Raw genomic sequence first — 27,691 nt, forward strand, 5'->3', positions numbered from 1 at the left:
TGAACAGACGAGATGAACAGGGCTGCTAATTAGCCAAGCAGAAATAAACCAGCTGTCAGTCTAATGTGCGACTGCTGTGCTTCACTCATATGAGACTCCAGCCCACCCAGGAGAGAGAAATTGTGATCATCTTGAGTCAGTGGAATGAGTTCTGACAGATTTGTCAAGTCATTGTCATTGGACATTGTTTTAAGCAGTTAAATATTGTATTTCTGATATGTGGTTTACAAGACTATTGCCGTGTTGCTGTTATGATTAATGAATTACTCAAGTATCAGTTTGCTCTTTTTAAAGCTCAGAAGACTTACAAGTATAGCTGTTTTATTAACTTTCTCAAGGTTTTTCCTAAGATTCCTTTGATGGCTTGTGCTTGTGGGGAAAAAAGTACACTTCTACTAACTGATTTTGGACACTCAATTCCATGTTAATGCAATTAAATAAAATGTATTATAGTTTAAATGTATATAAACTTTAGAATGTGTTTTGACCCACTTAAAGACATAGGTCTGTCTTTACAAGTACTTCCATAATTACATTTTTAAAGACTTAAACCTGCTTTAAGATGTACTTTAAAGTAAATGTTTTAGACATTATTACAAAGTGTACTTACAGTCATGAAAGAGTACTCTCTTTGAGTACTCGAGTTGTTATCTCACACAAACGCACTGTGCCAAACTGCTACTCAACAAAAACCAAAAGACAGAACAATTGAACACCTTGTATATCTTTATTATTTTGAACCTAAAGGATACACAATCAAAAATACTCAAGGCTTTGCTACATCTCAACTAACAACAGCACAAGATTTCAAAAATCCATTTTTTTCTGACAACAAATATAAAAATGGAAAAAGAGCAGACTTGAGACCAAACATAGCAGAAAATCAAACTTTGGCAGGAATTCAGATGAGACATTTTACCAAATCATCTCAAGAGTCCAAGGTTTCGCCTCTGGTTAAATGCAAGCATAGACACCAGCAAAAGCAAGTCGCAAAGCTCTAAACACCTCCATCCATTGAGAAACAGTGAGAATATTACAATGTGTCTGACGAACATACACACCATGGGTAATTGCTCTCATGAGTTATTTACATCGAGGTTCAAAGTAGGAACCATAACATTCTGTACATTTACAATATGTTCTTTTGCCATTTTATTGTTGGACTATATCAATATTTCAATAACATGTTGTAATAGGTCGTACATAAAAATGAGTCTAACAAGTAGGGTGTCTGTTTTCGTATTCTAACGTGAGAGCATGTATGTATATTTTCTGCTGTTTCAGAAATAAAATCACAAAACTCCCTGTTTTATCATGCCTTTCAAGATTGTTACTTATCTACATAAGGGGCGTATGGATATTCTGCTTCCATAATGGGTCATTGACACTCACAGACATTGTGGGGAAACCGCTTGACAAGATTGCAGAGTCATGCCTTTGTACAAACAATAGCTGAGTATTAAATAAATAAAAAATTACAACAAAAATAAATATTAATAAATAATAATAAAAAATGAATATAAGATTAAAAATATGCAGCTAAAAAATTAAACACTGGACAAAAAAGAAACAAATGAACTGGTGGAATATTGGGGGGGTTAGGGAATTGCGCGATGCAGGTGGACGTGATGACAAATCTTTAAAAAGCAGCGTGGAAAATCTCATTGGCTGTCTGTGTTGGGAGGCTTGACATCATGTTGAGCACTTCCAGCAGGAAGCCATGGAGAAACAGAGCGGGAGGTGGTCTGCTTGGCCATGCTGTAATGGCTGATGACAGTGTAAAAGCGGCCGCGGCTGTTGGCGTCCTGGGCAGTGTAGTAGGCCTCCAGTGAGGCAGGGATGCAGCGCTTGTGCTGTTGGAAAAAATAGGAATATGTAACATTAGAGCTATGAATTTAACTCCAAATTTGTTGTCAGCATATGAGCATTACTATTATTTCAAGATTATCATTTAAATGCTTCAATGCATCACACAAATTGCTATTATTCTGTCATCGTCATAGATTAATGTATCAATAATTTAAGAAGGTTTATTAAGTATCTTTATATGTTACATGTTGGTTTCTGTTTAGTTCCTGTCTGACCTTATTTGGTATTTCCTGTTCTCGTTTTGATAATCTTCATTCATTTTTAATCAATCATCTTGTTTGCTCCTTTGTTTCTCATCCTTTATAAGTCCTCAGTTCTCCCCTTATCTTTGTCTTGGTTTAATGTTATTAAATTTGTGTGTTGATGACAATTATTAAATACTCCTTTCATCTACTCCTTTGTCGTGCGCCAGTTACTACAACCACGTTCCGTGACAGAAACCAAGACCTAGAACAGAAGAACAGATCCTTAAATGGATTAACGAGCCCAGTTCATCGCCGTGGCTCAGGCGATTCACGACCCGTTTGCCTTCGCGGGGGCATTCTTTCCACTCGCCCTCGCAAGTTCACTTGAGGGAGATGTCCTCAAGACACTGTTCCGGATCGGGATCACATATCACCAGCCTATGGAGCTCCCAGACACTTCCAACCTCGATTGGAAGGAGGCGGTCGTCCGGTGTCTGGAGAGTCTCCCATCCCGATCCGGAAGCCCGCCGGCCGCTCCCTCAAGACCTCAATCCGCGGTCACCTCAAGCCCGCCGCCTTCCGCGGCCCTCCCAAGCCCGCCGACAGAGAGTATGGCAAGCCCGCCCTCGAAATGCGCTTTCCAATGCCCGCCTCTCCAGGGCCAGTCCCTCCAGTGCCCGCCTCTCCAGGGCCAATTGCTCTAGAGCCTGCACTTCCAGAGCGCCCTCCTGTGCCCGCTCCTCCAGAGTGCCCCCCAGACTTTGATCTCCCCAAGAATTTTTTTTGGGGGGCTATATAGCCATGGCCTGTGTGGCCGGGCCAAGGGCCAAGGCCACAGAATCCCCTGATCCGCCATGGCCACCTGAATCCCCTGATCCGCCATGGCCACCTGAGGCTCCTGATTCACCATGGCTCCCTGAGACTCCTGATCCGCCATGGCTCCCTGAGGCTCCTGATCTGCCCTAGAGGTCTCCCTTGTCTCCGCCTTGTTCTAGCCCTGCTCAAGCCTCCAGGGCGCCCGCCCCCCCTTCCCTATGGGACTGTTACGGCGCAAGACGTGCCTTCAGGGCGATATCTGTTACGTGTTGGTTTCAGTTTAGTTCCCGCCTGACCTTATTTGGTATTTCCTGTTCTCGTTTTGCTAATCTTCTTTCATTTTTAATCAATCATCTTGTTTGTTCCTTTGTTTCCGTTCCTCTATAAGTCCTCAGTTCTCCCCTTATCTTTGTCTTGGTTTAATGTTATTTCAATGGAAATTCGTGTGTTGATGACAATTATTAAAGACTCTTTCATTTATTCCTTCGTTGTGTGTCATTTACTACAACCACGTTCCGTGACAATATGTAATTTCGTAATTACTTCATGTGTGTTTGAAATATTGTTAAAATGTGCTACATTTATGGTAAACTAAAATATACTTGGTATAAGAAATTATGATCCGCACTCACGAGAACAGTCTTATTTTTCCATTTTATTTAACATTCATCACTGATGGAGAAAAGAGACAAACGTTTCGGCTCAAGTAACGGAAGAGCACGGTGCAAACAATGTTGTTAAACTAAAATATACTTAAATGTTTTTTTTATTTAATGTTTTACATTTGTAATTACACATCTGTAATTATGAAGATGCAATTAAGTAGATTTAAAAATATTAACTGTAAATGTAATGTTCTATAACATACTATACTTAAATTTATAATCAAGAATGACATTAAAACATGATTTTAAATTAACTTTAAAACTTTTAATATACCATTAATACAAAGTGCACTTTTTAAAAGTGTAATTATAGTTATGAAAGTGTACAAAGGAAGTCGTGGCCTAATGGTTAGAGAGTCGGACTCGTAATCCAAAGGTTGCGGGTTCGAGTCTCGGGCCGGCAGGGACTGTAGGTGGGGGGAGTGAATGTCCAGTACTCTCTCCACCCTCAATAACACGACTGAGGTGCCCTTGAGCAAGGCACCGAACCCCCAACTGGGCACCGCAGCATAAATGGCTGCCCACTGCTCCGGGTGTGTGTTCACGGTGTGTGTGTGTTCACTGCTGTGTGTGTGTGTTCACTGCTGTGTGTGTGCATGTTGAATGGGTTAAATGCAGAGCACTAATTCCGAGTATGGGTCACCATACTTGGTAGTATGTCACTTCACTTCAAAATGTCCTTTTAATTTGGCTTTTTTTTTTTGGACTTTTGGCCTTTTTTTGTGGAATTTAGTCTAAAAAACAAAGTGGGCATTAGTATTATTTTGAACACCTATTAATTTTACAGCAGTATATACAGTGTCATGAAAAGGTTTTTGCCCCTTCCTGTTTTTTTTGGGGGTTTTTTTGCATATTTGTCACACTTAAAAGATTCAGATCATCAAAGAAATTTTAATATTACACAAAGATAATGCAAGTAAATACAAAATGCAGTTTTTAAGTGGTGATTTAATTTATTAAGGGAAAAAAGCTGTCCAAAACTACCTGGCCCTACGTGAAAGATTAGTTGCCCCCTCCTGTTAAATCATGAAATAACTGTGATTAACCACATTATTTTAGAAAGCTGAGTTAAATTTCACTAGCCACACCCAGGACTGATTACTGCCAGACCTGTTGAATCAAGAAATCATTTAAATAGAACCTGTCTGACAAAGTGAAGCTTGCTTAAAGAGCAATGCATCATCTAAAGATCTAAAGAAATTCAAGAACAGATGAGAAACAACATAGTTGACATGTATCAGTCTGGAAAGGGTTATAAAGCCATTTCTAAGGCTTTGGGACTCCAGCGAACCACGGTCAGAGCCATTATCCACAAATGGAGACAACTTATGACAGTGGTGAAACTTCCCAGGAGTGGCTGGCCTACCAAAATTACTCCAAGAGCGTAACGACGACTCATCCAGGAGGTCATAAAAAAAATAAAAAAATAGCATATAAAGAACTGCAGGCCTCACTTGCCTCAATTAAGGTCAGTGTTCATGATTCAACAATAAGAAAGAGACTGGGCAAAAACGGCATCAATGGGAGAGTTCCAAGGCAAAAACCATTGCTGACCAAAAAGAACACAAAGCCTCATCCCACATTTTCCAAAAAATATCTTGATTATCCCCAAGACTTTTGGGCAAATATTCTGTGGACTGATGAGACAAAAATTAAACTTTTTGGAAGGTGTGTGTCCCGTTACATCTGGTGTAAAACCAACACAGGATTTCATAAGAATAACATCATACCACCAGTCAAACATGATGATGGTAGTGGGATGATCTGAAGCTGCTTTGCAGTTTCAGGACCTGGACGACTTGCTGTAATTGATGGAACCATGAATTCTGAACTCTATCAGAAAATCCTGAAGGAGAATGTCCAGCCATCAGTTTGTGACCTCAAGCTCAAGCACCCTTGGGTTATGTAGCAGGACATTTTGGTTTTGGAGTGGCCAAGTCAAAGTTTGGGCTTAAATCTAATTGAGATGCTGTGGCATGCCCTTAAACAGTCCATTCGAAAGCCCTCCAATGTGGCTGAATTAAAACAATTCTGCAAAGAAGAGTGGACCAAAGTTCCTCCACAGCGATGTGAAAGACTCATTGCCAGTTATCGCAAATGTTTGATTGCAGTTGTTGCTGCAAAAAGTGGCACAACCAGTTCTTCGATTTAGGGGGCAATTACTTTTTCATGTAGGGTCAGACAGGTTTGGACTGCTTTTTTCCCTTAATAAAATGAAATCATTATTTCAAAACTGAATTTTGTATTCCTCAGGTTATCCTTGTGTAATATTAAAATTAGTTTGATGATCTGAATCATTCAAGTATGACAAATATGCAAAAAAATAAATAAATAAAAAAACAGGAAGGGGGCAAAAACTTTTTCAAACCCCTGTATTTACAGTATTTCTCTCTAAGTAATTGCATTTATATGTAACATTTGACAGTTGAAACTGGATGTGTCTTTAGTAGTTTAGTCAAATTAAACAACCAGAACACAGACGCAACATCTCATTTACATATCGACCAACGCAATGTACCAAGCGCAGCGCAAATTAGTGTAGTCGCGAATAAACAATAAAGAAAGAAATAAGCCACAGTATGTTGAAAAGAACCTGAGACCAAAAAATGAAGGGTTGAAACTATTTTGATAAAGCTGGTATTGCGTTACTCCTAGTTGAGGGTTCCAAGTCGTCTTTTATTTCCTGAAGCAAATTAAAAATAACATTGCTTGGTAAACGATATGTTCGGATAATGTGTTCATCTGGAATTCAAAATATATTAATATGTGTGGAAAAAATTCTCTCCTTTCTACCACGCACTCTCTGTTCTCTGTGGTGCCTCTCCTAGCAACAAATTGCATCCATTTCAAGCGCAAAATAGTTTAAGACATGTTTTCTTGGGGCGTTAAACAATGGAGCAAATGCCAGTAATTTGACGAGAACAAACGTTAGTAAATCTCGTTGCGTGATTCATTTGAATTCTCTCCTCCCATAACTTTTGCGTCTGAAAGGGAAACTCCTAGAAATGCATATTCAATAAGGTCAGGCGCAAAAATAACTGTGTCCACGCCTTTTCACCGCTAATTCGTCACTGCGCATCTTTAGTAAAACCTGACAGTACTATATGAATGCCAAAAGACGGTTTGCACTGGCACAAGCTTTTAGTAAAACTGGCCCTTTGTGCTCATCTACTTACCTTATACACAAAGCCATCAGGGCAGGTGTGGTCATAGGTAAATGCCTTGTACACCACCAGAAACACTATGCAGGCAAGAAAGGCCAAGGCCAGTATGATGAGGATAGTCACCTGTGTGTGGAAAAAAAAAGACACAAAGTTCATTACTGTGCCCTTTTAGCTATTCTAGAAGTATTTAAGAGTGCTTTCACACTTGTAAATCAATTGTTTTGTTCCGAAACAGGGTTTAAAATGATTACAATCTTGTTTTTTATTCTTGGTGAGGTTCACTTTCACACGGCAAAGTTTCACACAGACCAAATTTGTTAATACAAGTCACACGCGAGTAAACTGTTCTCTCGTTGTCACGGCTGTCATCTGTCAGGATGGAACAACAGTTTTGCGGGCTTATTGTTGGGTTTTTTTGTAGCTGTCATTATATTATTTTTTCATTTTGAGCAGGAGTCCAGGATTCATTGGGAAAACATTTTTAAAATGCACCTACTAAGAAGAAGACCAATAAGACGGCATTATAAAATGAAAAAGTGCGCTTTGATTTTGAATGGCGAAGACGTGCTCACCCACAGACATTATAGGTTCATTTTGAGGTATTAGCAAAACAACAAAGTTAATGCTTTTCATGGAACTTACGTAATTACCCATCATACATTGTGATAAAGCAGGGTTCATTGGTCTGTTGCATCGGATTTCTTTCTCACTACAACCGAACCGCTCCAGAGTTTGTTTTCAATCGAGCCGAGACCACCTCGTTCAGGCGATCTCGGACCGATTGTTTTGGCGCAGATCCGAGCACGATTGCTGTGTTCACATATGCCCAAATAAACCGAGCAAAGGGGGGAAACACGCCAGGTTCCAAAACATCGGGCCAAGTGTGAAAGCACCCTAAGATTGACACTTTACTTGTAGCTCAAACAGTAGGCCATGTCAAGGTCAAGAGGGAAAAGCAAGAAATGCAATGCAAGTCACTTTGTAATAAAGCATTTGCCAACTGCATAAGTCTAGATTAAATGGTCATAACCTTGTACAAGTCTTAAAACATCAAGTGAATCTGCTTCTCAAATGAATTTAACTGTTTAAATTCAGCAAAAATAAATTCAGAATTTAGAATTTAGTAACCGTAACTGTTCAATGTCCAATGTTTGTTAAAAGTGATAAGAAATATTTCTGCTTATATTTTTCCAAGTTGGATACATGATAACCTAATGAAAGATAAACATTTATGTTGTTCTCACATATTATAAATGAATTAAAAAAGTGTGCCATACATCAACACTGAATTATGCGTCAATTATGAAACAAATGCAAAACAACTTCCAATTTTGAGGTCTCTGTTTATTCTTTAAACCTCTGCAAAGGCAAAGACAGAATTGGGGCTAAATCGTCGGATGGAGACAATAGTGTGATCACATCTCTGTTGTCTTTTTTTCCCATCAGTGCTAATTTTTTCACATCACTGTCATCTTCAAGTACATTCACCTCACTAGATGCAGTTCAGTCTGTCACACTACATTTGTCTCGATAAAGCAGCTCATACAATAAATCTATGTGGTCCAATCTAGAAATCCCAGGCTTAAAGAAGACATTTCTCGACCAGGCCAGACTACTTTGTCAGGGGAGGTTAGTTCTTAGTTTTTGAGGACTGACTAATTAGAATTATGCAAATGGCAATGAAAGATAAATGAGAGAAAAACAGTTCACATCTGAATATTTCAGATCTCTCCAAGATACTGAAAAATGGCTGTGCTGTCAGAAAAGTGCTGCAACCGCTATATCAATAAAAAACTGCCATCTTACATCAAAATTACTATTAAGAAATAAATCCACTTAATGACTAGGTTAAGACGCTCCATGTGGCTGAGCAGCAATGACCTTTGAGCGAAAAGTTCCTGCTTTGGCCGATCTGGCTAACACAAGACAATCGTCAAGGTAATTCATAATGCGGATTCTCATCTGCCTCTCAGAGGGGAAAGAGTCGCGTCCACCCACTTCGTAAAAGTGTGCGGGGCCAGAGACAACACAAAGGACAGGACTGTATATTGATAAGCCACCCCCTCGAACGTGAACCCCTTCAAGGTCTGTGATGAGGGGCTATCTGTATGTGAAAGTAAGCGTCTTTTTTCTTGAGAAAAAGGAAGTAGTGGCTGTAGAAACCTGACTCGCTGTTCGATAGAGGAACCATCTCTACGGTCCCTTTTGCAAGCAGACTTTGCACTTTGGCCCAGAGAACGTGAGAGTCCTTATCCTGGGGTCTGCAAGCGAACTGGAGCGATTAACTTTGTTCTGCGGTCTGCAGGACTTAGCTTGACACGCCCAGGATGGCTTACAAAGCCTGGAGCGGGGTGGCAAACGGTCTGAGTCTTTCGAGATGCAGGTCACCACAAGGAAGGGAGCCACTGACATTCGTGGTAATGAGAAAAGGAGAAGTGTTCTTTTGATTATGTGGGTCCGCTATCACAGTGGTAGTTTGCTTGGGCGTGTGCTGAGTAAGAAGGATGGGCCCTGCTTGAGTAGAGCTTCCATTGCCTAGAGCTAAGCTGGGGGATGGAGAGTGAGTGAGAGACTACTTTGAGGGCAGTCCTGCCTCGGCGGGAACTTGCCCTCTCCTCGTCCTCTCTGCATTGGGATCAGGACGGCTTCTGCACCTCGGATTCCAATGTCACTCTTGGGCGGGGTCCCTGGCACTTACAAAACGGGAAGCGTTTAGTTGCCTGAAGGCGCTGTGTTGGACTTGGACCAGCTGCTGAGCTTGACTGCTTTAGTAGGAAGTGAAGCATGTCTTGTGATGACTTCTGTGCCGTAGTGAAATGCTTGGCAAATCCATCCATGACAGGGCCAAACAGTCCCATTGGGGAAACTGGGGAGTCCAGGAAGGCGACCTTGTTAGCGTCCTTGATCTCCATTAGATTCAATGAAAGGTTGCGCTTCAGAGCCACTAGGTTGGCCATGGCCTTGTCAATCGCCTGCACAGTGGTAGTGCGGAGAGCCAGGTCAGTCACTGTACGAAGCTCCTTAAAGGGTTTAATTATTAAACGGTCATTAATTACCCTCATGTTGTTCCAAACCCGTAAGACCTTTGTTCATCTTTGGAACACAAATTTGTGTTGTGGTACTCTCGATAAAGGTGGAAGACAGTAACTCAGGGGAGAAGAATTGTTGAATAAAATCGCTATTTTTGTTTTCTTTGTGCACAAAAAGTATTTTCATAGATTCATAAAATTACAGTTAAACCACTGATGTCACATGGACTATTTTACCAATGTCCTTACTGCGTTTCTGTGCCTGGAAACATTTCAGTTACATTTCTGTCTATGCTGGGCCAGAAACCTCTCGGATTTCATTAAAAATATCTTAATTTGTGTTCCAAAGGTCTTACAGGTTTGGAACGACATGAGGGTGAGTAATTAATGACAGAATTTTCATTTTTGGCTAAACTATCCTTTTAAAGGCATCAGAACTCAGGCCAGACTTGTCCATTGTGCAGAGAAGTTTGGCCTGGAAAAATTGGAGCACCGCCATCATATGGACCCCTGCCCATAGAGCGGAGGTGGTCCTGTGGGCTCTTCAGGAGCCAACCAGTCCAAGCTGAGTTCCTCCATGGCCTTCGTGAGGATGTGTCCACGCTGGCCCGTGCTGAATCCTTGGGAGGAAGGGTGCCGGGTCCTCGGCAGAACAAGCCCAATTCTCTGCATCTGAATCGGTCAACAGTCAGCGACATGGAGTCATCAGCAGCAGATTCTTCAGAGAAGAAAATTCTGACGAAATGGAGCTCAGAGCCAACTTATTTAGCAATCGGTCCCATCCCTTTTGGCTGGCCGAAGCACTATTTGTTCATGTAGCTAGACGAATTGAAACAAATCAGGCTTCAGTATTCAGAGTAAACAGGAGTTTCCCCAAAGGGAGAGACCGCTCGAAAGGGAACTTAGTCTGCTAGTTTGCTTTTACTGCTGTCGTGCTCTTGCAAACTATTCTAACTCAAAGTTTGATAGTTTTTTTTTATTTTTATAAAAGACTAAAAGAGTTGTCAGAAGCTTAATGGTGGAATAGTCGTGATGTAGTCATCACTGCATCATTCCATATTGTTTTTTTGTTTTTTGTTTTTTTGGGGGGGGGGGGGGGTTGTAACATTAGTAGATAATCGTGTTGTTAGCTTAGCATCATGCTTATGTCAAGCCCTATGGAAATCAGCTGTACAAGCACTTCACACATGCACTATTTGTATGGCCTATTAAGAGCATTTCAGATGCTACTTTTGAGGGTCTATTACATTTTAAGATATGGAAGCACACAGTTAAGTGTTACAGAAGTAGGACTCAGACGGAGAGAGAAATGAATTGACAGGTATTTATTGACAATGAGCTGAGCAACAAGGAGTGAGACAGGTGAGTGGTGATCCAGGAGGTCTTTGGTAATCTGGAGGAGTTTTAACTTGAGTATCTTCTTTTGACAGGAAACTTGGATCACGAACTGGACACACACCTCACCAAGATGGCAGACTGGGACAGAACACAGGAGCAGACTGACTAAGGATTGCTGGAGAACACACTCGGGAGGAGACACTGCAGGTAAGTAGACAAGGAGGTAAGTAGTAGGCACAGAGCTGTGATAGCTATGGCAGTCCTCTTCACACGAGACCGGACACTGAGTGCTGTGAGGTGTGTGTCTTTATGGCATAGCTAATGAGTGGTACAATGATGTGCAGGTGCGTGTGATCAGTACTCTGGTGAGGGACTGCGCGGTGATTGGCTGGTGACAGAGCCTGGCAGATCTCTGACATTAAATGGATCACTAGTTATGAAAAACATTACTAGAGATGCATGATAGAAACCACAAGTGAGGTAAACTGCAAAACACAATATCAGCTGGTTTAATTTTAGAATCATATGACCGTTATCTGTTTTCTATCTCCATTTATTTATTCTTTTATTACAGATTAAACAAGTGTACAGCCTGATGTCCTTGGCCAAAATTTGCCCCATTTGTACTATGTTGCTAAGTGGTGAGACTAGTGGCAAAATGGCTGGGTGCCTTTCCACTCTGAGTAGCATCTAGATTTGAACCACTTTAGTGTTTAAAGCCGCCCCCTGATGGGACATTTTCAAAAAAAAAAAGTTTTTTAAATCCTGCATGAAATCTGGCTATGGTTTGATGGGGAAAGACTTGAATTGTCTTTTTTGCTTCAAACTGAGCACCTGCTGCTTGCAGGATAAATAAATTCATAATTATTCATTATTCATTACTTTTGCATATTATTAATGCTGTCTTCACAGACATTAAAATATTTTTTCATTCCCATCCACAATTAAAGAAAGATAGGAAGCAACAAAAAATCTCATTCTGGCAAATCAAATCCAGACAGAGGACAGATTCGGCATAAAATATGGTCATTCTCACTCAAATGTTAATGTGTTTGTGGCACACAAGGCATACCACCATCTGCTTTCATGTTTGTCACCCCCACATAGTTTATTCATCATTATTGTGCCCTACTGATAACCCTCAAGGTTGTTGGGTGTTTTGTTGTTGTTTTTCTTGGTCCCTGGTGTTGTTGTTTTTTGGGGGGAGGGGGGTCAGATTAATCTATGTCCAGAAAACCATAATCCCCAGGGTGGATTTATTCAATAGCTCACCTTCTCTGGAGTTCTGGGAGTATTAATGCTTCATGTTGATTCTGCATGTACTACAGAGGCTACAGACCTTTATATAGCATGCAAAGATATGTACAGATGAAAAAAACAAATCTTTGATGTCCTGCCGGATGTACTACCACAAAGACCAGCCGTTACCGATCTGCGTAACTTTGCCAATGTGGATTTTGGACGCTGCATTAGAAACACCCTCGCAGTAGCGTTAACTAGTTTGTTTTTGTAATTTGATGCAAAGGTGAAATAATACAAATTTTTGTGTTATAAATGTACATACATAAAAAAAAAAATATATATATATATATAAGTCTAGAACTCTTAAGTAAGAACATGCCACTTGCTCCCCACTGTCAGTGCAGTTTAGTAAAAATAAAATTATAATTTGTTGTCTTATTTTATTTTTATTTATTTTCTTGCAATCAATATAAAAGGAATCTGTCTTAGCATCCCTGTGCTTTCATTACAAGGATTCTGGGATACTGTAGTTGTGGTTCAATATCTCCCTTGTTCCTGGCATTGTCTTACTGCCTCTGCAACTGCAACAATCACCTACAAACACAGCCAGACCACTTTCCACTCCATATGTGTGAGCAGCCCATCCGTCACAATTTCCTCAGGGGTTCTGAGATTCTCAGTTTCATCTACTCTTGCCGCATAACAACAGTTCCCACAAAGCAGTGTGATGTCAGTCAATAAGTAAATCAATGCATCCCTTAGCTTCAGATGGTGGAAGACTCATTTTCCAAAAGTAACTCTATTATGAGATGTGTGCCAAGGCTAACCACAAAGCATTAAAGAAGATATCCAGCTTTTATTTTTATTAGATGAACAATACCTCAGACATCTGCTTTCTAAATGACCCACTCCTCCCACCTTGTATTTTTGAGCATCTAAGATTAACTGAGGAACAGCGCACAGACATTTTGAGAAAAAAACAAACAGTTGTGGGATTTGTAATCTTAAGCTTGATCTGTTCCTAAGCATTTGCTACAGACACACAGCGGTGAAAAAGGGTGAGGAGAGGCTGGGGAAAATCACAGTGACGCATTAGGCATCAAGGGAACAGAAAAGACTAGGGTGTTTATTCAGTATTTGTTAAGCATCAATGCCAGTCTGTACGGCCTCGCTCTGTTCACTGTCTAAGGCACCATCTCAAGGACGTACCTGATGTGAATATTGTTCCATATGTTAGACAGCATATAGCTTGTTTTAGAAATGTAAAGGCAAAATCACATGTCCTTTGCAGAGAGGGCAATTCCAGAATGCAAAACATAAATTAAATCCCAGATGGCAGATAAGTAAAGAGTTATATTATATTAAATTCTGAAATAAATAAAAATTGTGTGTGTGTGTGTGTAGCTTTAATATAGTATCACGCTGCTAGCATAGCAACATTCTAAATTTATTTTCATTTTCATCATTTTCAAACAGTACTTTCTTTTATTGTCATTGTCTACCGAAAGGTCATGTAATATATAATTACACATTTGTAATGATAAACTTGAATTTATCATAATAAATAATTTAATCGCTCTAAAATATTCTCATGGTTAAGTCATTATATATTGATCATTATCCAATTAAAAAATGCAATTTTGCAATTTTAGTAATCAGCATCTACTGCAGTCAAGTGTTTACTGCAGAAATGTGTAGCAACATTTTCTTTGGAGTGCATTTATTTCTGTGCAGATTGAAAACATGCTTTGGTCCGTAAAACTTTTTTTAATCTAATTATGGCCTAATTACCATGAATATTACATATTCATAACAACTGTTTTTGAATAAGCCAAAACCATCTTGACAACTATTAACACAGAAACACTGTTTTGTAGTGTGGCTCTCTACACGGCTAGAAATCCCTTTCCATTTCAAAAAAAGGCGAAGTGACACAAATAAAGAATTCTCCTCAGGGCTATGACAGAGATGTCATGTTCAGCTCCAATTACTGTATCTTAATATGAGCCAATTAGGCTGGGTCTCTTTAGAGATACCCAAATTGAAGGGGACAAAAGAACAATCTAAAAGACAAACACTATTTATCGGAGAATCCTTCAGAATATTTAAGGCAAAAGAAAAGAGCTTCTGAGAAAAAAAAACAACCTTTTGAGCTACTCTTTTATCTTAGAATTCTAAAGACAGTTTTTTATTATTTAACTGCAACAGAGGAAACAGCTCTAAGAAATATTAAAACCTGCAAAAATGTCATAATTTTTGGTCTTTCAGAGTATCAACTGATTTTCATTTTGGTTGTGCCAGTGTTTGAACACTTAATACTGCTAACAGGAGTAGAAGGGCAATTTTTAAGCATATTTCATAAATTATTTGTATTGTGAAGCACAGTATAAAAAAACTTAAATGAGATATTTGAAAATGAACTCTGATCAAAATTAGAGAACACTTAAAGATGCCGCCAAGTTATTGGTGTTAATCTGGTACCTGGTGCAAATTTCCTTAATAAACCCTATTTAACTAGCAGCATTCCTCTAATTTTCACTGAGATTGTAAGATGACGGGCCACAAGGTGACTGAAACCCTGTTACAGGAGGCTGTGTCCAGATGAAGGCCAAAGGAATGACTTTTTCAAGACGATGCTCCTGTCACACTGCAAAACAAGTAAACTATCACCTTGAAGCTAAGAACACTGAAATAATTAAATGGCCAGCCCAGAGACCTAATCTAAACCTGATTGAAAATCTCTGGAAAATCCTTGGCAACAAAATTATGGCTATGAAACCCACCACAGTTACCAAACTATGGAAGAGAGTGGAAGAAGACTGGACCAAGATCACACCAGTGAGAAACTAGTGATACCTGCAGCCGTAGATATGCTGAAGTCATTCAAAGTGAGGGCCTCTACACTTCCTACTAATTTCTGACAGCTGTAACCCTCTAAGATTTTAGTTGTAATCTTCTTTCGTGCTACAGCGGTAACTGTTCTCTAATTTTGATCACTGTGTTTTCCACAAAATAAAGATTTTTGGTGAAATGCCGTGGTTTTGTCAAACATGCTAGTAGAACAGTGGTATACCTACAGCTAATATTCCTTGAAATTTTCAGATTAACAATAGAATATTAAAAAATAATCTATAAAAAATATTGGGTGGCCTGTGCACCAAAGTTTTTTTTTTTGGTATCTGTCAGTTTTCAGTTTGTTGTATCTGGAAGTTGTATCTGTCAGTTATACTGCAGTGTTAATCTAACTTCCTCTCAAGTGTAGTCTACTTGCGATGTGCTAACTGCTTCTCTGATCCAATGTAGAGCTAGAAGGCTTCTGTAGGGGGTAATCAACAATATGGCTGAATAACAAGACTGCCTCTCCAGGGCCGTGTCTCTCACACCAGTGAGCCTGTGGGCATTTTGGCCATTAGCCCTGCTAACAGTGTGTGCTGAAAGACAGAGAAAGAAAGACGGGAACTGTGCAGTAGGGAGAGCTGCTCCATGCTACTAATTGCTCCCCAAGCACCCTATAAGTGCATAGGTAAGGCTTTTGCTCAAGAGAGGCAACAGTGTCATAGAATAACGTGAACTCATTTTGCTGTATAGCCAGATACAGTGAAATGCGTGTTTTGCCATTCTGCTGGAAAAAAATTTACCAGCGTTGACAAATTTTCTGGACATGTCCTGTAAAGTTGTATCATAACGAAAATAAATGAAGGCTGTCAAAATGTATGATGTCATATGGTATCAAAGAATATAGTGTATTTTTAGAGTGAAATATGTTTTGTTGTGATTCATTCTCTCGTCTATTACCAGTGCAGGTTTATAAGTAATAATGTCTGGTATTCATATACATATTTGTTCTGGGCATTGCCTGAATTCCATTAGGACAGCACATACAGGAAGTGTGTGACTCAAGAGAAAGTAATTTGCATTTTGTATTAGATCACACTAGAGTGTGGACACAATCCAGATTCATTAGTCATAGCTCTATGCGAGCTCACAATGTGTTAACATTATACTGAACTTGCTCATCTGGTGAATAAAACTCTGTTGCTGAAGTGTTATTATTTAATAAATCAAAAATGAGAAGTATGCTGCATTTGCATGCATTTTATTTTGTGGTATCCCTGGACCAAAGAGTGGATTGCAGACAAGAGCTAAGAGCTGGGCAGGAGAAAACACTGCTGTTCTGTAACAGGAACCGCAGCAAAACTTCCAACTCAAGTACCGATATCATCACTCTTTAAATTGTATTAAACGTTTTGCAAAAAGTTGTGGTATATTTCATTATTTCCATGTCCTAGAACAACTAATTATATATTAAAACAAAGCAGGTTTCACTTTAATTAATAAGCAATCAAAAATATATATTTATTTATTTTATGTATTATGTTGGTAGGCATGTAGACACTGAAGCTTATATGTAATGAGAAAAAAAAGTAAATGCTTTAATTAAAAAATTCAAGTTTACTGAATTCCGAATGGGTGGGAAACCTTCCAAAAAAAAAAACTTTCCCACAGCTCACATGCAAAACAATACACTGACAACTGTCAAAAACAACAGGTTATTCTATAAACCTGACAATGCAATGCAAAACTGAGTTGAGTTCTGATTTTTCTCCAGTTTTGATGTTAAAACACATCACAACATGCACTGAAAAATCCATCAGCACCCAGAAAAAGATGTTTGCATGCCAAGTGAAATAAGGGTAATGGACAAAAAATGTAGGTGTGCCTAATTTTTGGTGTACACATTTATAACCTTGTAGTATGTTAAAAGAAAACCGTTTAAGACATATGTGACCTTACACAATGCTGAGTAATTAAGTCAAGCATGTAAACGTGTTACCTGTCTACGTCAATAAGTGGGTGATATTTCTATCTGCAAAGATATAGACAAAAGAGATGAATGTGATTCTCCAGCAGTGGTGGAAGGTGAGATTAATCAGGGTTCAAATAGAGGAAAAGCCATCTGGTGTCATAAATCATCTCTATCGTTGTGAACAGAGAACAGCACGTCCCGCAGGAGTTCAAATACACTGTCGCATTTTAACGTGACAAATGACTCCAGTAAATTGCCTAAGCTTTTCATTCAATTCTAATGGCGTCTCTGGCTTCACAGAATATGACAAATGCAGATACAAGATATAAGTGCGGTGCAATACTGACCATTTTATGACATACTGGTTGACACAGAGAATTCCAGACAAGTGTCCAAAATCAATATGGGTTTTTCAAGGATAGAATCTTAAATGTAATATAAGTATCACTTTTTATTTCTCCTCTTTTCTACTACTTGTTTCAGTTTTTATAACCATCTCTTACTATGTGTAAGTAAGTTGTTGTTTTTAGCATCTGTGATGAACTATACTGTCGTGATTTGTATTTATTATCTATTTTAATTTATGTCTGAATTTATTATGTCTGTATAGGTCTTTTATTACGTTTTAGTTTTATTTAATTTGAGTTATTTTAATACTTCAACAAACTAAATGGAAATAAAATGATATATATATATTGAATTTATAAATGTGTATGCATACAGGTCCTTCTCCAAAAATTAGCATATTGTGATAAAGTTCGTTATTTTCTGTAATGTACTGATAAACATTAGACTTTCATATATGTTAGATTCATTACAACACAACTGAAGTAGTTCAAGCCTTTTATTGTTTTAATATTGATGATTTTGGCATACAGCTCATGAAAACCCAAAATTCCTATCTCAAAAAATTAGCATATCATGAAAAGGTTCTCTAAACGAGCTATTAACCTAATCATCTGAATCAACTAATTAACTCTAAACACCTGCAAAAGATTCCTGAGGCTTTTAAAAACTCCCAGCCTGGTTCATTACTCAAAACCGCAATCATGGGTAAGACTGCCGACCTGACTGCTGTCCAGAAGGCCATCATTGACACCCTCAAGCAAGAGGGTAAGACACAGAAAGAAATTTCTGAACGAATAGGCTGTTCCCAGAGTGCTGTATCAAGGCACCTCAGTGGGAAGTCTGTGGGAAGGAAAAAGTGTGGCAGAAAACGCAGCACAACGAGAAGAGGTGACCGGACCCTGAGGAAGATTGTGGAGAAGGACCGATTCCAGACCTTGGGGGACCTGCGGAAGCAGTGGACTGAGTCTGGAGTAGAAACATCCAGAGCCACCGTGTACAGGCGTGTGCAGGAAATGGGCTACAGGTGCCGCATTCCCCAGGTCAAGCCACTTTTGAACCAGAAACAGCGGCAGAAGCGCCTGACCTGGGCTACAGAGAAGCAGCACTGGACTGTTGCTCAGTGGTCCAAAGTACTTTTTTCAGATGAAAGCAAATTTTGCATGTCATTCGGAAATCAAGGTGCCAGAGTCTGGAGGAAGACTGGGGAGAGGGAAATGCCAAAATGCCAAAATGCCTGAAGTCCAGTGTCAAGTACCCACAGTCAGTGATGCTGGTGTTGGTCCACTGTGTTTTATCAAGGGCAGGGTCAATGCAGCTAGCTATCAGGAGATTTTGGAGCACTTCATGCTTCCATCTGCTGAAAAGCTTTATGGAGATGAAGATTTCATTTTTCAGCACGACCTGGCACCTGCTCACAGTGCCAAAACCACTGGTAAATGGTTTACTGACCATGGTATTACTGTGCTCAATTGGCCTGCCAACTCTCCTGACCTGAACCCCATAGAGAATCTGTGGGATATTGTGAAGAGAAGGTTGAGAGACGCAAGACCCAACACTCTGGATGAGCTTAAGGCCGCTATCGAAGCATCCTGGGCCTCCATAACACCTCAGCAGTGCCACAGGCTGATTGCCTCCATGCCACGCCGCATTGAAGCAGTCATTTCTGCAAAAGGATTCCCGACCAAGTATTGAGTGCATAACTGAACATAATTATTTGAAAGTTGACTTTTTTTGTATTAAAAATACTTTTCTTTTATTGGTCGGATGAAATATGCTAATTTTTTGAGATAGGAATTTTGGGTTTTCATGAGCTGTATGCCAAAATCATCAATATTAAAACAATAAAAGGCTTGAACTACTTCAGTTGTGTTGTAATGAATCTAAAATATATGAAAGTCTAATGTTTATCAGTACATTACAGAAAATAATGAACTTTATCACAATATGCTAATTTTTTGAGAAGGACCTGTATATATGTATGTATGTGTGTGTGGTTGTACATATACATATATATAGTTGTTGTTTTTTGGTGTTTGGCTTAGTGTTATGTTTTGAATCATTATTATACTCTTATACCTTTTGTTCTTTAATATTTTGAGTAGTTTTTAGCTTTATTTTTTTGTTGTTTTTCATTGAAATGTTAAGTTTTGAAATTTTGTTGTATGCATTCGTCATTTTCATTCAATTTCTTTATTTGTAAAATGTGTATAGGTAGTAATCAAAGTTTTAGCTTTTAGTTTTGATCTGTTTTTAGTTGTTTTAATACTACAATCGATTGCTTCTGTTGTCCTCATTTGTAAGTCGCCAATTGACTATTATTGCATGAAGAAAAAAAAACAGCTTGCTTTTGTGTTTTGCAGAAGAAAAATGAAAAACATGACGGTGACAGGATTTAAATTTTTGGTAACATTCTAAATTTTTTGGTTGGCACTATAGTGGAGACAACATGTAAAAACTGGGGTCTGAGTGTTTCCAGCTTGTCTTTGGAGACTGTAGACACCATCACTCAGCACTATCAATCACTCTGACAGTGACTGCCCCCTGCATTACCCGGGGTCACTGCTTGACAACATATGGTTTTGCCCAAGCAAACGATTTGTCAAATTCAATGAATGGCCATCATCTGTAGGGGGAAGCTACAAGCAATTCAGCTTAACTGCAGCATAGCATGGTCTCCTGACTTCAGGGTGGGTGACAATCGTCTCTGTTTACTGGCACTCCCACATGATTGGGTACTTTATTTTGTCATCGAGCGAACGGCCAGTGACAATTTACTGCGTGACTTGGGAGAATGGATTGGCAGCGTTATACAAAAGTGGATTGTGTGCCCTCAAATGCATCTCTCTGCATGGCTGTCTCTTTTCTGTCAATGACAGGATGAGTTACGTTGCACCAACAAAGGCATTTCAGCTTGAACGCTTGCAGACTTTCCCATAAAAAAGACTTTTAAAAGGACAGAAGACATTTGCTAAATGATTTTTTAAAGAAAACATATTCCAATTAAATGTTACTTTTTTTCACATGTACTACCAGTGCATTAATGGCTTACCGTGGTATATTGGTAATCAACTGGCTTCACACTAACCAAAAGGTAACAAAATGTACCATGGTATTACCATTGACTTTTGGGTATGTAATATGGTAACGGCAGTATTATATGAATTATTTTGGAGAACCATGCAAAAATCATGGATATGAAAATGGCAAGCAATTGTCTTCACACTAGGCAAAAAAAAAAAAAAAGCCATGATATTACCATATTTTTTGAACATTGTATCATGGCATTATCATGTAAATACACTGGCACATCAATCTGATCACTGAAGCCAGGGTACATGGATATGGTAAGCGTTAATTACCATGGTGAATATTGAAGCAAAACGAATATAAAGTTGTGCAATTAAAAATTTTTAATAAATAAATAATGAAAATATAATACTATAATGTTTTAAAGTATAATACAGAATAAAAATGCACGTTTTACAAGAACATGCATGACTGTTTTTAAAATTGCAAAAAGATGCAAGGTGTACAGCTTTATTTGAAATGTGCAATGAAAACTGCACAATTTAAAATAAGCTCACTCTATTTCTGGTCTTATAAAAGCTTAACTGTGTATTAAAGTGTTTTTTTCTCTCTGTCTGTCCGACTAGCTGCCTCCGGTGAAGCAGTCTTTTTCACCCTCTTTTTTATTTCTTGTTCCCTCCCATTTTCTCTCTGGAGATGTTAAAATGGTAGGCTAAACAAGAGCCGAAGGGCCTAGGCAGTGGGTGTGCCAGGATGTGAGTGGTCCTTCAAGCGAGCACGTCTGCCGCTCACCCAACCCCTCTCCTTCATTCTTATTCTGCTGCTCTCCCAGAGATGCAGAGACTGAAGGAGCAGCATTTCGGCTCAATGTCCTCTATCTCTCTCTTCCTGTCCCTCATGTCTGCCATCGGCTTGACATCCATTCAGCTATGGGATGTGTGTCTGAACTGAGGATTGTGCAGCTACGTCTGAGGATTAGCTGGGTATCTGTTTTGAACTGCTCATGAGAATTTGTGTGTCTCTGTGTGTGCAGACGCTCTCCATTAAGAAGCTTTATTATTTTCAGGCAGATTATTAATTGGTTTGCAGCACTGCCTGATGGTTCTGCAGGGGTGTATTCCTGGAGTTTGACAAGTTATTTCTTCTAAGAATCTTTGTGCTTGTCTGTTACATCAGTAGTTTAAAACCGTATTCAGCACAATACATCAACAAACATAATTCTAAAGAAAGAAAAGCATAATTTTGAATCTGATCTTAATACATTTCTGAAACAATGTTTCCGATTTTGTAACCACACAGGCATGGAAAAATAATATTAACCAGCAAGATTTTTGTTGTTATGTTAGCATGTTGCAATTCAGTTGTTAGGAGGTGGTTGCCTATTGCTACAAGCCAAAAGCACCCAGCAAAGTCACTAAAAAAATCTGTGAATGTAATGGATCTATGATATTTTTGGCAATTTTGCTGTGTTAAAATGTTAAACTCATGTTAAAATCTGTAAGTACTCTTACTTATTTCTAAGTAATTCTTTTTTTAAAATTAAACCGCCTGACAAATGTCAAGCGACAGACCGGAAGTTACCCATTTCCAATAGAAAGTCATTCAGAACGAGTGTGGAGTTCCAATCATATGCGTATGCATAAATTCTGGATCTGATTTGAGCATTGGGCATGTTAAAATAATGAATTAAACTTCTGCGGCTAGACCGTATCCGACCGCCCGACCGGATGTGATGCATTCTAATCAAAACCATGAGCGAGAAGTTAGAAATACTAATATTTTTCCACTTTAACATTATTATGTAAACACTATTTTGTAAAATAACAGTTAAGAATATTTATGACAGAAATAATGATTTTATAATTATCAAATCATTATTTATGTTGATTAGCCCCAGAAAACCGACTATGTTTTTATTAGGGGAGTTATTTTTTTTGCGTGCATATATTCATACATTCATTCTTTAAAATTGTATTTCATATGATAACAATAAGCCAAGGGAAGTGGTTGCTTTATGACAAATTTGAAAGTTCTGTGCGACTGCCACTAGGGGGGGAAATGCGACAATCGTATCCAAATGTCGGAGACAGTGGAAATGCGGCTTTAGGGATTACACTCTAGAAACAACTAGCACAGACATTCTCACGAACCATTCAAATCCTAATGGATAAAATCAATTCCCATCCTACTTTATTTCCCTCTGAATACTCTTTTACGCTATATGTAACAGTGCGGCAAATCTAAGATTAGTAGTAATGTAATTCTTTTTGAACAACAATAAAATACATAGTTATGTGTTTAGTAATATGTGTGTCACTTAGTACATTTGTGAAATCAGAGCCAAACTCATCCTTTTCCCCATATTTTCTCTGCCAAACCTTCCAGCCAACTGTACTAATAACACACAGATATCATATAACCTCCCTGCTTAATTAAGTTGTCTTAATACCACATTTATTTTAACATGATATGTTAATATGTTCCACTTGGCTGCATAAGACACCAAGAGACCGCAACTCTCTTTTGTTTTGAACATTTAATGAGGAGGAACATTCCTTCTTTACTTGCTGGTGAAGCTACAGCAGGGAATATGATAAAAATCCAACTGGGAGGCTTCACACAGCAGAGATAACCCTGCAGTTAGCTTTCTGTACTCCGGATGACTCATTCTAGACGACAACCTCCAGAAGAGTTTCCTACAACAAGCTCATACAAGAATGCTCTGGGATGTTTCCTTCAGGACCTCAAAAAATAACAAGCAGAAAGTTGAAGGATGATCTCAGGCTAGAACATCTAGATTTTGTCTGTGGAAATATTCTGTGTATGTCAAATGTATTATCGTTTTGGTAGTGCACTGTGGTTTCAAGGCAGCTGACAGTTTCATTCAGTGTCATTTAAGAAGGAAGTCAATCTTTTACCAATGTTTGCGGTCTTCTTCACCTGCCTATTCAAAGACCTTCACTGCAACGGTAAAACGTCCCTCCAGACTCTCCAACTCTGCATTAATGAAAACAGTTCTGACTGCCAACAACTCTCTATCACCCAACTGCCTCTAGAACTGCTTCCAGGATTCAATCCAAATAGCTGAAGCAAAGTGTATTGACAAAGTCTGAATGTCTACATTCTTGTGCCAGCATTAATGACACTTAAAAAAGAAGAGATCTTTAAAACATCTTTGTATTACCATCCTATTGTAGTGATGGGGGAAAATGCTAAAAAAAAAACTAAAAAACAAGATGGAACCCTGAATGCAACCTAGACATTTTTTTTAGACCAGCATGAATATCCATGCTGTTACAGTCTGGTCTTTGAGCTGGTTTCACAGGTTCACCAGTGTGGTCTTGCTGGTGAATCAGTTTTTTTAGTGAATCCCATGCTACGGACCAGCACCCATAACATCTGCTGACATCTGCTGTTTTAGCAAGCGAGCGGAAAGCAAAGCCACCAAAGCCAATTAAAAAAAAACTGAAAGAACTGCTTGCTAACATATCATTGTACAATAATTGAGGGCAGTCGTGGCCTAATGGTTAGAGAGTCGGACTCGTAATCCAAAGGTTGCGGGTTCGAGTCTCGGGCCGGCAGGGATTGTAGGTGGGGGGAGTGAATGTCCAGCGCTCTCTCCACCCTCAATACCACGACTGAGGTGCCCTTTAGCAAGGCACCAAACCCCCAACTGCTCCCCGGGCGCCGCAGCATAAATGGCTGCCCACTGCTCCGGGTGTGTGTTCACGGTGTGTGTGTGTGTTCACTGCTGTGTGTGTGCACGTTGGATGGGTTAAATGCAGAGCACGAATTCCGAGTATGGGTCACCATACTTGGCAGTATGTCACTTCACTAATTCTTCAATGTTCATTTTCTTTCTATGAATTCCTGCCAAAGGAAGTCCAGCCATACCTTCAGCCTTTCAGAAACTCCATCAGTCACACTGATGGTGAACTCCTCCACCTTGGGAACCTTCAGCTTGGCCTTATTCTTCTGTTCCGTCTGATACTCGGTTCGTGTCTTCACCACCACCTGCGAAGAGAGTGTTTATTCATCAAAACAACACTTTGACTTAATGTAAACAGTAAATTCCCTGAGGGTTTGATAACTATACCATAAAGCCAGAAACATCTGATTAATAATAACCATAATCATGTTAGGCCTTCCTCATGATAAAACTTCATGCTGGTTTTTAAATTGCTCAAAATCACTGATCTCACAGACACGTTGAGGTAAGCAGGACTTCCAGTAAACTTGTCATAATTGGCCTTACCAAAATCAAAGCCTATTCCCACAACAGCACTCAGTCATGGCAAATCAGACAGGGTAGACCACATTACATCCCAGACGATGAAAAAACCTACTTGAAATACAAACTGATTATCAAAAATCTAATCTTAATCTGGTTTCAAACCACATGAGTATGTGGTTTAGGTAAGGTTTATAAAAATTGGATTTCAAGTGTTCAAATTTCAAGCGGATTTGAGTTGGATATGCCAAAAAACATATTTCTTGAATTGAAATTTAGTAAATTCTTGTGAATTCATTCTGTCATTAAATTTAAATTCCAACTAATGAACTGAGAGGGCGCAAATTTGAAACTTAGAATTTTGCCCAACCCTCGCTGAAGGGAAGATGTATGGTAACAGATGGAGGAATGACACCTCTAGATGATTACGTCTCAGTATTGACCTCAGTTCCTGCCACCTTGTTTTCTAGAAACCCTGAGGTTGATCAAGTCGAATGCCCTGTAGACCACTAGATGAAACTTAACCAATTGTCATGAACTCTGCAATTACTGCTTATCTGTCTCCTTCCCAAACCCTCTGACATTTCATTTTCCCCCTGAAAAACCATCTTGTCTGCTTCCATTTCTCTCTCCTTCTCCTGAGCTATGTGAGACACTCTGTTATCGCTGGGATTGTTATTCCTTTTTTCCACTCCCCCAGAATGCAACCTCTGCCTCCAGGCAAGGTTGTGCATTGTCTTTTTTGCTGCTGATTCAAGCCATCGATAGTGTCAACATCAGGGACTACTCTGAATCGGACTAGATTGATCCTCTCCAATATAAGTGTATTACATATTTGATTGAAAAATGCTCTGAATAATGATGAGATGGTGATGACATGCAGCTTGTGATTTGCATGCAATTAGCAGATGATGAATTTGATAGTCCGATGAAAATGGAGTGGTTTCGAGATTCTGGATAACAACAAGACAACCTGGCCAAATGCTTCCATATGTAAGTCCCCCTGGGAAAACAGACTTAAAAGCTGGGAGAAAAAAAATGAAAAGAGCATCTGCAGTGGTCCCAAAACTAGCTGCAATCCTAGCAACATTACATCTCAAATATCAGAAAATGAAATCCTTATTTTTTGTTCTTCGGTAAATCTAAATCTTCAAAGATTGTGTTCTTAACTTGGCTCATGTAAAATAAATAATGCTAAAACAGCTTTCAAATAATTTGCAGTCATTACTGCCTGATTGCTATCTGCAGACCTCTAGAGAGAATATAATGTTTTCCCGCAGGGCTGATCCTTGTCCTGCTTAAACACTTTAATGTCAGCATGAAAAATTAATGGTTATTACATTGTCCAAGTTTAGGTGACAGAATTGCATCAAGTGCAAGGATTTACAGTAACTTCAGATGCTATGATTCTCTGCTTAAAATAATTCTACTTTGCTTTCGACCATGCAAACAAACTGCCTTCAGCATTATCAATTAGTTACATTTAAAAAAAATTGTACTGGGCTTATCATTAGACTTATCAATAGTCTTTGAATCTGTATACTCTTGAACTGACTGACATTATACATGAAACTATAATTAGTTATCTTCTTTTCAAAATATAATTGGGCATATTTGAACAAAATGCTTTCAAATCATTTGTACAAGACCAATTCAGTCATCTTTCCGACTCAGGGCCGTTCTGTTAAAGTACTATTCTCTTTCATCTTACAAAAAAAAATCAAAATTACAATCTCATTTTTGTTAATTAAATAAGAACTATATTGAAGTATTATGTCATGTAATTAGGGCAGGATCATTGTCCTGCAAGGCCTCAGAGCACACGTCTTTGGAAATAAACATTAACTGACCATATCTTTTCAGCAACTTTTAGAAATATGGCAGCCTAGAAAAAAAAAATGAAAAACTGTATTTTTTGCTTTTATCCTCTTCATATAGTAATTCTTGCCTACCACTCACAATTGGAGCTAAAAAGTGAAGCTGTAAAATAATAAATATTATATTTACAACAAGTTTTCATTACACAACATTTTAGTTCACAATGATGATCATATATATATATATATATATATATATATATATATATATACATAAAACCCTAAATTGCATAGTCTCTGAGTGCCTCTAGTTTTCACAATAGAAGAAAAAAGGCTCACCATGTGACAAAGACATGTTAATAATCCAACACATCCTCTTCACCTCTGAGCTGGCATTAAACAGAGCATGCAGCCTCCATATGACATCTGAGATAAAAGATAAACCGGCCTTTTCTCTTTGTCATGCAGGCCAATAAAGGATTGGGGAGGGGGTGTTCGTGGGGTGCTTACGCTTGCGCAGAGGGCTGAGCGTTCCTTAAAATATGATAGCGTTGCTTTTTGTGACTGGTTTGTGCACAGGTTTGGGCAGAGTGACAGGCCACTTCAGTTAGCAGGTGCAAAGAATGATTGTGCATTCCTCAGCAGAATCCCAAATGAGGGCTGAAGCACCACTCACAGAAAGTGTCACAGCTCGCACCCTAAAAGCACACTGGTTGGCAACCCAACCTTAAAAGCATAAGATTGTACTGACATGTTTGGGGAAAACAGTGAAAGCTTATCATATTAAATCAAATAAAAAAACAAGAAATAATCCAAAGATAAAATAAAAGGATAGTGTAATAAAAAAAAACAGCTTGACAATGTAAGTTAACACATAGGGTTAATACAACATTATGCTGTCTATGCATCAGTACCATTTGACATTTTGCTATGTGATAATAGGTGAAGGTTATATTTTTTTCTGACCTGACAAGAGGCATGGTAATGTTCTATTATATAAGACCTGAAGAACAATGTTCCTTACCTTGTCTGGGGCTTGGTACTGAAGATTAGTAACATCCAAGGGCGTGATGAGGGGGACGTTTTGAAAGCCGTCCTCAACGCTAACAGCTTTTGCTCCTTTGTCTTGTAGATTACTCCCCAGTTTAACCAT

At 38.9% G+C, this 27,691-nt stretch overlaps 1 protein-coding gene across 1 annotated transcript; it reads right to left on the reverse strand.

The window, feature by feature from the left end:
• Positions 1 to 1,661: 1,661 nt before the first annotated feature.
• On the reverse strand, positions 1,662 to 27,691 carry LOC306855605 (neuronal vesicle trafficking-associated protein 2-like; the record flags this gene model as incomplete). Its single annotated transcript, XM_079394377.1, has 4 exons — positions 1,662 to 1,853; positions 6,712 to 6,822; positions 24,385 to 24,504; positions 27,563 to 27,691. The coding sequence occupies 4 exons, from the start codon at positions 27,689 to 27,691 to the stop codon at positions 1,662 to 1,664; spliced, it is 552 nt and encodes a 183-aa protein (XP_079250503.1).

The sequence above is a fragment of the Barbus barbus genome (genome assembly GCF_936440315.1).
Source record: "Barbus barbus genome assembly, chromosome: 36".
Classification (NCBI taxonomy): Eukaryota; Metazoa; Chordata; class Actinopteri; order Cypriniformes; family Cyprinidae; genus Barbus; species Barbus barbus.